The 12537-nt window shown below is 35.5% G+C and overlaps 1 protein-coding gene across 1 annotated transcript in view; it reads left to right on the top strand.

The window, feature by feature from the left end:
* LOC113227377 (juvenile hormone epoxide hydrolase-like) overlaps positions 1-10581 on the top strand; it is a 120103-nt gene extending 109522 nt beyond the window's left edge. The window contains exons 3-8 of the mRNA XM_026460271.1: positions 6981-7163; positions 7336-7587; positions 7733-7879; positions 8280-8625; positions 9545-9776; positions 10353-10581. Coding sequence (XP_026316056.1) covers positions 6981-7163; positions 7336-7587; positions 7733-7879; positions 8280-8625; positions 9545-9776; positions 10353-10554 — 1362 coding nt within the window. The 3' untranslated portion in view covers positions 10555-10581. The remainder of the gene's footprint in view (positions 1-6980; positions 7164-7335; positions 7588-7732; positions 7880-8279; positions 8626-9544; positions 9777-10352) is intronic.
* Positions 10582-12537: the final 1956 nt, after the last annotated feature.

Consider the following 12537-nt stretch of genomic DNA (forward strand, 5'->3'; position numbering starts at 1 on the left):
TGGACATGTAGTCTGAAATAAATTCTTTCATTTCATTTCATTTCATTTCATTTCATTTCATTTTCATTTCATTTCATTTCATTCATTTCAAATATTTAAAATTTAACGAGCGCATTACTTTTATGACAGGTTTTACATCACTTATCACAATTCAATTTCGTGTCGTGCGTCAATTTGCGCTTTCTAACCGATTAAACATTGCGCGAAAAAGTCAGAAATATTATATCTAATTTCGCCATGTTGCAATTTTGATAGTTTATATTTTGTAAGCCATTAAACTTGAAATCTATTAGTATTAAGAGAATTGCGTCCTATGTTTGTAACGCTTTAGTATTTTGGTTTTAAAATAGCATTACTAAGAAAAATATCATACACTATTAATTGTCTAAAAACTGTCCACAAGACTAAATAAAAACTGTCTACATTCTACAAATGGTCTTGAAGCATTCTAAAAGGGTTACTCGAGAAAAAAGTTTCTCAAAGCACTCTTGAGATCTACTAATAAGGTTGTGCCCACTTTTACTTTCAATTATCTAGAAACCTTCTTCGAGATATCTTGAGGGAATTTGAACTCTTCAAATATTCATTCGAATTTATTATTAGATATCTTATAGTATATATTTAGATATGGGTGTGCTGCTTGGGCAGAATGTCCTTTTTATTATTTTAATATTTTTAGATGACTTAGCATTATTTCTATTATTAATTTCTTAAATATGGCGAGAATGCTAATCAACACACTATGTAGCAAAATACGTAATACACAATATAATGAACAGCAGCAAACAGTAAAATACATATTGTGTATTAAGGGCGTTACCGCCCTATAAGAAATTTTTTACCGCCCGTGTTACATACAATATCTTTCATTATATTTGCCAGGAAATAAGTACAATAATAAAAAATGCAGGAAAAGCTTCACAACATAACGGTTACGGGTTTTTTTTTTATATAAATAGATGGCCAGCTGTTCTTCCATAGCTTAGATAATACATATCGATCGTTGACTTACAATTATATGGACGTCGGGTCCGCGCTAAAAAGTGTCCGCACTCGCTAAAATCGTATACAGAGCGCGACACTCCGCTTTAGTCTTCATTTGTTCTACCGACAGCGCGATACTGCGATGACATTACAATTTAAATTTCGAATAGGTTGACTTGGGACATTTTTTTCGTGGTTTTTTGTATTAGACCCGTCGTCCATTTATTTGTAAGTCAATGATATCGATCTAAAATATTGTAAACGGCAAAAATACATACAGCCCTGATTGTATTAAATATATAATAAATAATTTCAAAATACTGCAGGATTTTAACTAATAAAATTAATTTAGTAAACTATTGTTAAATTGCAAATTTTTTCTATTACTTGCAAAATATATTCAGATTTTTCGAGCACAAAATGTTTTTGCTTAATCTTGACGTATGAGAGAAGTACAGTGCGATTAAATTAAAAAGAAAATCCATTATCACCCTAGGGCAGCTATGTAAACAAAAATCACGGAGGCGTAATTTAGAACATTACGACCGACTTTGCCTGCATTTCATGACACTGTTTACGAGCGAGTGTGATGAAAAGATAACTTTCACGTCCCACTAGTGTCTCAGACGGAAAAGGAACTGAATAAATCTACTAAGTAGTCCCTTTATTTCTATCGTGAGTTTGTGTGTAATTTGTGGTTGTCTATGTGTGTCTATGTGTGTTTCAGTGCATACTTTCTCCGTCTATTTATAATATGAATAAAATAGAACTATTTTATTCATATTTAACTGCCTCCGTGGCCGACTGGTTACTGTGCTGGGCTGCCACGTAGAAGTCCCGAGTTCGATTCCCGAATCGGGAGAAATATTTGTATGGCCTACATTTATTTCTCTTGTGAAATTGGGTGTAATTTGTAGTTGTCTATGTGTCTGTCCATGGCACCCGCTATACAAGGTTTCCCTAGTGCGGTGCCATGAGTGTGTGCGTTATTTATTCAAAAGATTTTTTTTCTTTAGGATATTTCTTCACTTCTTGAGTGTGTCACCGGAAAACAAGGCGAACTGAAGAGTCTTAACCTGTATTGTAAGACAAGTAGTGGGCTTGAGGGCACCCATCTGGCTAACTGACGGCTCAGGACGTTTCTGGAGACTTCCGCGTGAAGGGCGCGATACAAAAGAGAAATCGATCCGGAACGTGGTGGCAATGCGACGACTTCAATCTATAGATAAGAACATTCACAGCAACTACATGTTCCAAAACACAAAAAAACAAAACATTATCATATCATTGACCGTCTTGTGTTTTAATGTTGAATTTTGTCGAAGAGTATCAGTATCGTAGTACCTTGGACAGATGTGACAGTCTATACCTATTGGGAATGAACTAGACAGGCAGATAATAATATTGAGTGTTTACCAATGGTATATTTTCTTAATTTTTATTTTATGTAGGCGGCAAACAAGCATACGGCCCGCCTGATGTAAAGCGGTACCGGTACTTAGAATAATAACGCATAGAACCTAGTCCGCACACGCTAAGTGAGGCAAATTGAAGCGCGCCCAATGGGCCTACACGAGCGGGCGGGCCTTCAGTGCTCATGGTCAACTTGCACCGCGAACAGCTCAAGAATTTTAGCTAAAAATGGCGAAATTTGCGGTAAATTAGTGTAAAAATACGTCAGACAAACATAAAATAGATACTAACATCACATTCCACAAGGAAGTAACGCGTTTCAACTTGTATTTTTATATAAATATTCACTAAAACCGGAAATTAACCTACTACTAAAACTAGTCAACATGAATTTGATTTTTGCCCCACTTGTGACGGTTCGTTTGATATGAAACTATTATTCTATGCGTTATTATTCTAAGTACCGGTATTTATCCACAGTTGGGGAATATTTAATTTTATTTTGCTTCGACCCAGGGGCCTTATACTAACTTGCTACTACAAATTACTCATTACTACAAATTATGTAAAAGAAAAAGAATGCAGTAGAAAAGAAAAAGAAAACAGTAATAGAATGTTATGTTATGTACTTCTCCTTGCAGAAAGGCAAAGATCATTAGGCCATACAGTCTACTCATGTACATAGATATCGTAGAGCCTAGTCTTTTATATATTTTTTTAATACAGTTGCTCAAAACGTGGTATTTTTCGCACTACAAATCGTGCGGAAAGTTGGATTTCTCGCACTAGTGCTTTTTACTTTTCCAGTTTTTTTTTAATTTACTGTTGTTTCAAATCTTAAGCGCAGAACTAAAGAAGTTGTATATTTATTTAATATTTATGTGCTTTGTGACGTAAGTCATTCGTCATTAAAACTTATATTTATTTACAAATACTATATAATGAACGTATCGAGTGGAGGTCTCTGCCTACCCCTGAATGGGTGACAGGCGAGATTTTTATGTATATATTTGTTTTATGTATTACAGATAATTTGTATCTCACTACCGTGCACGGGTTCCTAAAGAAGTTTAAACAAAAGTACCAGGACGTCATAATAAGAAAAGTGGTTACAGACCGATATTACAGAAAATAAACAAAAACAGCACGTTAGAACTATATTTCCATCGACTTTTAAATAATGGTTGCAGTGGTTGTATTTCATTATTTTAATTTACTAGCAGAAAATGAGTTTTTTTTAAATACTGTTTTATTTTACTTTCAATGTAATTGTAATATCGTCGTCTTTATTAACTTTTGGCGTCTAAATTGTTTCTCTCTGAATTGATTATTTACGGGACAGACTACGCCTAATGTAGAGTAAGACACAGTGTAACCACTAGTATTTATGTGGTCTGTGGTGTAACCGAATTCAAATATCTCAAACTTACGTATGTTATACCTAATATCAATGCATTGCGATTAAAGATTGATTATTCAGGAGATGGTAAAAAATTATATTTATTTTAAATTTCTTATTAAGGGTGCATTACTTTGAAAATTGTATTTGATTTTATGTATAAACTAACTTATATAAGTGAAAGCACACATTTTGCAAAGAGAATCGTCAATTGTTTTTTAGATTCCATTTTTGTTTTTATAAACGGCACGAATCTATTTTTTTTTAATAATCTAGGTGAACGTTCACTTTGTCTTAAAAATCAACACGATTTTATTGTTCACAGGACATCGGATATTTAGAGAAAACGTAGTACGGTGACACTTTTTTTGTTTAGCTTGCTGTGTATAGTAGGCAGGCTGATGGACGATGAGTTTCGTGACCTTCTACTTAGCTGTTTATGTTACTTGTGATGGCCTTTACAAGACTAAAGAAACCCTTGATAGGAACTTCTATGCTTTTTCTTTTCATTTAAGAAAAAAGTCATACATTTTCGTTCTCTTCTCTCTTCTTATCATATCGTTGGCATGTATTGTGGCCCACGCTGATCGCGTCACTAGTAGCCGGCAAGGAGTCCACTTCATTATTCAGTTATGGGACATACTTGCCATCGCAGTGACGTGACGTGTTGTTTTTTAATTCTATTCAAAATTAAATTATTAAAATTATAATTTTTATCAGCCGTAGTAGTAAGGTTGATTGACACTCTATGAGTTCCACCAAGTCTTTAATAAAGAGTCCAAAAAGGTGAGGAGCGAGGACTAATCCCTGAGGAACACCACTAAGCGCAGGTTTCGGTTGTGATAGAGAGTTGCCAACTCGGACTTGAAAAGTTTGGCAAGTCCTCAAGAACTTTCAATCCACCTGAGCAGCTTGCCACAAAAACCAAAATGCTCAATCTTCATTAATAAACATTGGTGAGGAAATTGTAAAATGCGCGCTCAAAATCTAAGTAAACAACATCAACTGGAGTCTTTTTGTCTACATCATTACACCAACTATGCACACATGCTAATAGATCAGCAATAGTAGATCTCTTTTCCACAAAACCATGTTGTTTAACTGAAACGATACATTCTCTGTTTATGAACCGAGTTATGTGACGACCTATGATTTTCTACATTATTTTCATCACAATACTTGTGAGGCTAATGGGCCGAAAGTTCTCTGCCATGGTTTTGTAACCTTTCTTATAAATAGGGGTTACTATGGCATATTTCCAGTCTTTGTGCAAGAATGCAGTTTCAAAAGAATGATTCATTAAATATGTAAGTGCTGGAGTAAGAACCTTGACACATTTCTTGAAGATACACCCAGGTAGTTGGCCTGGGCCAGGACCTGAATGGACATTCAGATTCAGTTCAGTAGCGCCCATTTACACGACTCGAAAGTTTTCGCGCGTCTGCCGCGCGGCTACCGCTCAGTTACCACGCTTTCATGTACATTAATGGCAAACCTAAATTCTATTTACTAAGCAACAATATTTAAATTCCTCTGAATAATATAACCGCGCGGTCGCCGCGTAGACCAAAGACAAGCCAGCCTCAGTCGTGTCGAATAAATGCGTTATTGGTTTGATTGAACAAGACTCGTACATCTGAGTTACTAATTTGAAATTTACCATGAGGTTTTCGGTAAAGGAAAACAAAGCTGCACGTCGAAAAAGGTTCACAACCCTCGGAAAATGCGCGCTAAGCCAGTGTGGCGGACTTTGGCCTAAGCCCTGGCATAAGGGGAGACCCGTGCCCAGCAGTGCGACGTTTCAATGGGTTAGTAATGATCATCTTTTGTACGGGATTTCTTAAATTGTTACATTATCGTTCGGACGAATACTGAAGGATTGGAGGTTAAGATCCCATGTTAACATAAGCCAGCAATGTCGCCTTCCCATTGGGTAGATTACATCAAGCTACACGGATTTTGACACTGTGTAGGGTGCGAGATCACCAGCTAATTAGCAATTTGTAGGCCGTAATTTAATCAGGAATGGACTTATTAACATCCAGAAAAACTTATTTACAAGAAATAATGCTTTTGATTTTTGTTTGCAACAAGAAAGACCGTAACCGCAATTATGTTTTAATAAAAGAATAGGTTAAAAGACGGAGTAGGTTAACAAACTTTACTACTGTACAGCTGATTCACCAATGATCAATGCACACGTAATGTCAATTGATAAAACCATCCGTTATCATTACTTTGCCGATAAACTTGCATAATCGACAGATACCACATTTCACTGATTGTAGTTATCGTTCGCGTGTTATAAAATTTGGTTGTATTTGAAGATTAAATTGTAGAAATAATGCCACAAAAGGTTAAACAAAAGAAAGAAAAAGGTGCAGAGGTTTCTAAAAAGGATCTTAACAAAAAAGATAAGAATAATGGTAATAAAGAAAAAAAAGAAAAACTTAGTGAAGGTACAGGCGTTCAAAAAAGTGTTGAAGAACTTTCAAAGAGGAGTGGAATCGGCTTTTGTAAAATAGTAAGTTTACTTAACCTAAAACTTCACCGATCGCAATCTAAGGAGGTTTAATGCTTTAACCTATTAGAGAATATGAGAGCAAAAAAGTAGACTTCATCATCTCAGCCCGTTAACACCCACTGCTGGGTATAGGCCTCCTCTCATCTCATCCACAATCTTCCGGCCACCCCGTCGATATCGCCCGACCATCTAGCAGGTGGTCTGCCTCGAGGACGTCTCGCTCCGATTACCAGTAGGAGTAGACTTAAAAGAACATAATTGTCATGTAAAAGTATCCTTGGTACCTGGTTAAGCAAAATTTATAAATAAACTACAGACAAAATACATGAAATTTTTGTTTATTCCGATTTGTAACAACTGTGATTTTGTCAACGTCGATTGAAACTTGTTATGAAAATACGTGTTCAAGTGTTACATTTGTGAAACTAGCAAACTATCAAACAGGTGCACCTGTTGGAAAAGGTAACCATCGCCTATTGACGTTGGCTGTAAAAGATAAGTAAATAATCTTAGCGCGAACGTGTTGAGTCGACTGCGGAAATATAAGATTTTGTGTCTTCTGTGCCTGTGATTACGAATGAAATTAAATGCAAAAGGCGCTAGTTACCAAAACAGCCGACATAGCTTTATTGTTAAAACTCATAATTTATATTGTTTCAGATTTTTGTCATTTGGATATGCATCAAAATAGTAATGGTATCATACGCTGCATATAAAATATACGTTGATTTGGTTGTAGTACCAGATATGCCAAAAATAGACGTCGAAGAATGGTGGACCAATACTGACAAGAAAACACAAGATACATCGATAAGGAGGTACAAGCCTTTGTTTACTGACGTCGTAAGTAATTCTGTTTCTGCATCTAGAGGACGGAATTTCCGTTAAAGTATAGATTTAGGGATTAGAGGTCACATTCCCCATGTACCATGCGGTGACCTAATGGTTCATTAAATTTTTTATAGTGTCACAATTGTGTATATTAGGAATATAATATGTTTATCGATATTTTCAGTTACAAGAACAACTTCGACTTAAATTTAACCTATACCGTTCAAACTTAATCAAAAAGAAAAGTATAAATGAATCATGGACATATGGCACTAATTCTATAGCTTTGGGGCAAATATTCGCGCACTGGCAGTACAAATACATTTTAAGACATCGTGTAACGTTTTTGAACCAGTTTGATCATTTTAAAACCAATATACAAGGATTGGACATTCACTTTGTGCATGTAAAGCCTAAAGTTGAAATGAATGTAAAGGTAAGTAATTTATAGTTATTTATCCATTCCGTCACTACTTTCAACTGATGTTGAACGAATAAAGAAAAAAAGATGAATAAATTCATCATGACGAGTGATAACATAATTAGTTCTTTTCTCATAGAAGTTTTGTGTATATTTCTAGGTAATACCATTGTTACTTCTCCATGGATGGCCAAGTACTTTTAGAGATTTCTATGAAATGATCCCCGTGCTAACGACGCCTCAGGAAGGCTATGATTTCGTCTTCGAAGTTGTTATTCCAAGTTTACCAGGTTTCATTTATTCTCAGGTAAGTGAATGGAATGATTCTACTGAATTGTTCTTGCAATCATCATAAAAAGTGACTAGATAGATCTTGCCCGATTGAATTTAACAAAATTGTCTAATCTTATTTTTTGGAAGTCCTTTTCTTATAAAAATACTACATTTACTGTGGCGGTACGCACACATTAGTTCAATTTCTAATTTACGTATATTTGTTTATATTTATTAAGAACACCTATCGTAAACAGTGAAGGAAAACGTCGTGGTGAAACCTGTATGTCAAGGACGGTTGAGAATTCTTTTAAAACGTGTTAAGTTTCTTACCCGTATTAGACTAGTGTAGCCTGTGTCCTTAGTCCTTAGAGGAGGCCCGTGTCCAGATGTAGGAAGTATTATGGGTTAATGATGATGCTTATTGATTTTAGGCTCCCACACGTCCAGGAATGGGACCTATGCAAATTGCAATAATAATGTCAAATCTGATGAAAAGGCTTGGTTTTAACGCCTACTACGTCCACGGAAGTGATTTTGGACATGTGATAGGGTCACATATGGCTACGTACTTTGACAAACAAGTATTGGGTCTCCATACCTCTTTCCCTCTGAATTTCTCCAAGCTGTCGACTTGGACATGGATTTTGGGTGGACTTTGGCCGTCATTAGTTGGGCAAGGACTTGAACATAAAATGTATCCTGTAAAAGACAAAATAGATTTCGTTTTGGAAGAATTTGGGTTTATGCTTTTGCAGGGAACCAAACCTGACACGATTGGTAAGTTTTTAAATACTGGAAATGATATTACGCACTTTTTTATTTACTTATAATTTTTTTCTTATTCTAAATCATCATCACCGTCAGTCTATAGCAGTCTAAAGCTGACATAAACCTTCCACAATGTGCGCCATTTTGTGCGCCACTCCATCTGACCGGAGAGTGTCCTTCATTACTTTACTAAGTCGTATTCTAGAACCTATTCATAAAAAGTAATGAACCTATTCATCGAAACCTTAAAAACCAGTCTTTATACAGATTTGCCTAAAAATTGCAAATACAATTAAAATAATAGTGTATAACAAATAGCGTATGAATAATTATTCATCATCATTATCATAACATCCGCCGGAAGACGTCCAGTGCTGAACATATGCCTCCCCCAAAGATTTCCAGACTAGTCGATCGGACGCGACGTGCAACCATCGGTTACCCGCCACCCTTACCAGTTCATACGTCCTTCTAGTAGGGTTATAAATCGTTAGTAAAAAATATAAATATTAAACAATATCACATACGTTATTCTGATCCCAAAGTAAGTTTAACTAAAGCGTGAAATCGGAAATAACGATACCACAAACAGGTAGATCCGAGATAATATAGAAAAGTTAGTTTTTCTACATTGACTCGGTCGGGAATCGAACCCGGGACCTCAAAATTGACGACACCATGAAAACCGCTATGCAAGGTACTCTACCACGGAGGTCGTCAAATTATTACAATCGTTCTATTTATTACATTTATTTATGCATAAATTAATATGCTTTTGTGTTCATTATAATGTTTTTGATTTAGATACGATAAGTATAATACTAAAGATGTTACTCGTATGAAAACAAAATTATTGCATTCATTCTGTAAAATTTGCACCAGAACCAGCGATATTCTTAAATATCTATAATTCACGTTTCAATTTCAGGTATTGCTCTATCAGATTCTCCAGTAGGCCTTCTATCGTATTACATCGATAGATACATGATCTTCACTAACCCTGAAAGCAAGTACACAGAAGAGGGTGGCATTACAACTTATTTCGACATGACTTCTTTGATAGACAATGTTATGTTGTACTATAGTACTAACAGCGTTACTACATCTTTGAGATTGTTTAGGGAGAGTTTTAATAGTACAGTGGAGAAGACTATGACTCAGTAAGTTTACTTACTCTTAAATTTCCATTTTATCTACAGTCCATAGTGTGTTTTCAGTTACAAATTGGACAGTACCATAATTTGCACTTGGACGTTTCTAGACGCTGCTAAGTTAGCGGTATTTCTTGACCGTTTTCTTGTCTTCAACCTACACACGTTCCTCTGCTTGTTTTCTAAATCATAGTTCCAGAATTAGCTACAAAGTTACGTGAATCTTTCAACTCTTATCACGATATTTTCCTTTCCCATGAAAGCTAATGATAATTTAGTAAACCTAACTTCACATAACTCTATAAGATTCGATGTTGCGAGCTATAGAGTGGAGTTTGGACCCAGTACCTCATAAAAAGGCAGCTTTTTCTCATCTATTTCCTCTGCGAGTGTTGGCCTGTGTGACAAACGCGATTATGTTAGCTTCACCATTACTAAAGTGACCTTGTTCAACAATCAGTAATTCTGTAAAATCACCGTGTGACTGCGCTGTAATGTGTCATTGTTTTGTAGTTGATAAACTACTAATCAAAAAGTTTTAAAGGATTTAAATTCAGCTTATTACTAAAATAAGGTATATTTCAGAATACCAACTCCAGTTCCAACGTGGGCACTTCGCACTAAAAACGAGCTTTTCCATCAACCTGACTTCGTATTAAAATGGAAGTATCCAAACCTCGTCGGTACTACGAATTTGGATTTCGGAGGACATTTTGTGGCTTTGGAAAAGCCAAAGGAGGTTGCCTTTGATTTGTTTCTGAGTGTGAAGAAATTTCGGGAATTTTGATTTGTGAATACTTTATAAGTGGTGATGATGAGATTTCTTAAAAAGAAAATTTTATTACAAAATTTTATATTTTTGATTATGATGATGAGTTTTTTTAACAGACTTAAAAAAAAAGGAAGAGGTTCTCAATTCATCTGTATTGTCTGTTTTTGTGTGTGTTAATGGCATAACACACACACAAAAACAGACAATAACATTTGTGGACTGATTTCGATGATTCTTTTTTTGTTGGAAAGTAGTGTCCTCAGTAGTGGTCCCATTCAAATTTGAAGAAAATATTCCACTCTTAAGGGTGGCAAATTAAGGGGATAAGTCCGGTTTATTGAATTTCCATCCATTCTCTCCATCTCTCATCTCATCCATTTTCTTCAGCGATTTCAATAAAACTTAACCATTGACTTACAAATAAATGGACGACGGGTCTAATACAAAAACCACGAAAAAAATGTCCCGTCAACCTATTCGAAATTTAAATTGTTATGTCATCGCAGTATCGCGCTGTCCGTAGAACAAATGAAGACTAAAGCGGAGTGTCGCGCTTTGTATACGATTTTAGCGCCTTACAAGTGCGGACACTTTTTAGCGCGGACCCGACGTCCATATAATTGTAAGTCAATGAACTTAGCACATAGATTTACTTGCAGTAGCAGTAGGGCTTCTTGTGTTAAGAGTTTGTCCAGGGAAGTACTGCCACCTTAACTATTTCTGCCGCCAAGCAGTAATGTGACAATTACTGCGTTCCGGGTTTGAAGGGTAAGGGCGTAGGTAAAATTACAGGCAAATAGGACGTGTCAACTTATGTCTCAGGGTGACAGGCGCAGTGGCAGTGCGATTTGAAGCTCTGAGTGGCACTGCTACTGTTATGGACAGGCATGTAGCTTACCACCAGGCACACGATTTGCTCGTCCCGTCACTTGATAATAAAAAACAAAAAAAATGCATTGAAAATAACACAAATAGGCATTGACTTACAATTATATGGACGTCGGGTCCGCGCTAAAAAGTGTTCGAATTTATAGGGCGTTAAAATCGTATACAGAGCGTCATTCACGCATTAGTCTTCGTTTGTTCGACTGACAGCGAAGCAAGCAAAATTAGATAGTACTGCGATGACATTACAATTTCAATAATTCAACGTTTTAGTTTTTTCATATTCCTTTACATGTCACTACGTTTAAATAGGTTGACTTGGGACATTTTTTACGTGGTTTTTGTATTAGACCCGTCGTCTATTTATTTGTAAGTCAATGCAAATAGGCTATCTTTTGATGTTTGCAGTTAATGTGCGAAGTTATAATCAACTTCATGCACAAATGTTTCTTTCTTACACTCGTGGTCTCGGCTGCATGATGTCGATTACAACCTCACACATTAACTGGAAACATGTAGTCTATATGTTAGCAGCCCTAGTCCTTAAATATATCCTCAGAAAAGTGTATATACGGAATTCATATGAATTGCAATGTTGTGAAAGTATACGTATAAATAACTTTGCAAACGAAAATGAATATTACTCCATTTCGTACGTTTAAAAGTTGGAGCAGCAAAGTTGTAGCATAGTTAGCAAGCACAACTCTCGTTTTACAATTCATGCTACGTAATTATTAAAACTCGCATTCCCTAGACAGTAGTTTTTGAAAAACGAAAAGACTTTGATAAAAAACTTGTCAAGGGAGAGTCGAATACACGGTTGAACTATGCGGAACCAACTACAATACATTTTTCATTTCATTCTATTTTCATTTTCATTTCATTTTACAAATCATTGAAAATATATTTAAAACAATGTTCGTTCGCTTTTTGTCATTAGGTAATTTTAAACACAAAAGCATTTTTTTTCTTTTAAAAAGTTATATTAAAAATAATATAACTTATAATATTTTATAGCGCGCATTTTAAGAATGGGCGAGAATATTTTATATTTATATTTAATGAAATACGCCCAGAAATTATGTATCATAACGATATCGTATTTCATCATAA

Source organism: Hyposmocoma kahamanoa, unplaced genomic scaffold (assembly GCF_003589595.1).
Source record: "Hyposmocoma kahamanoa isolate Upper Pololo Valley unplaced genomic scaffold, ASM358959v1 210, whole genome shotgun sequence".
In the NCBI taxonomy this organism is placed as follows: domain Eukaryota; kingdom Metazoa; phylum Arthropoda; class Insecta; order Lepidoptera; family Cosmopterigidae; genus Hyposmocoma; species Hyposmocoma kahamanoa.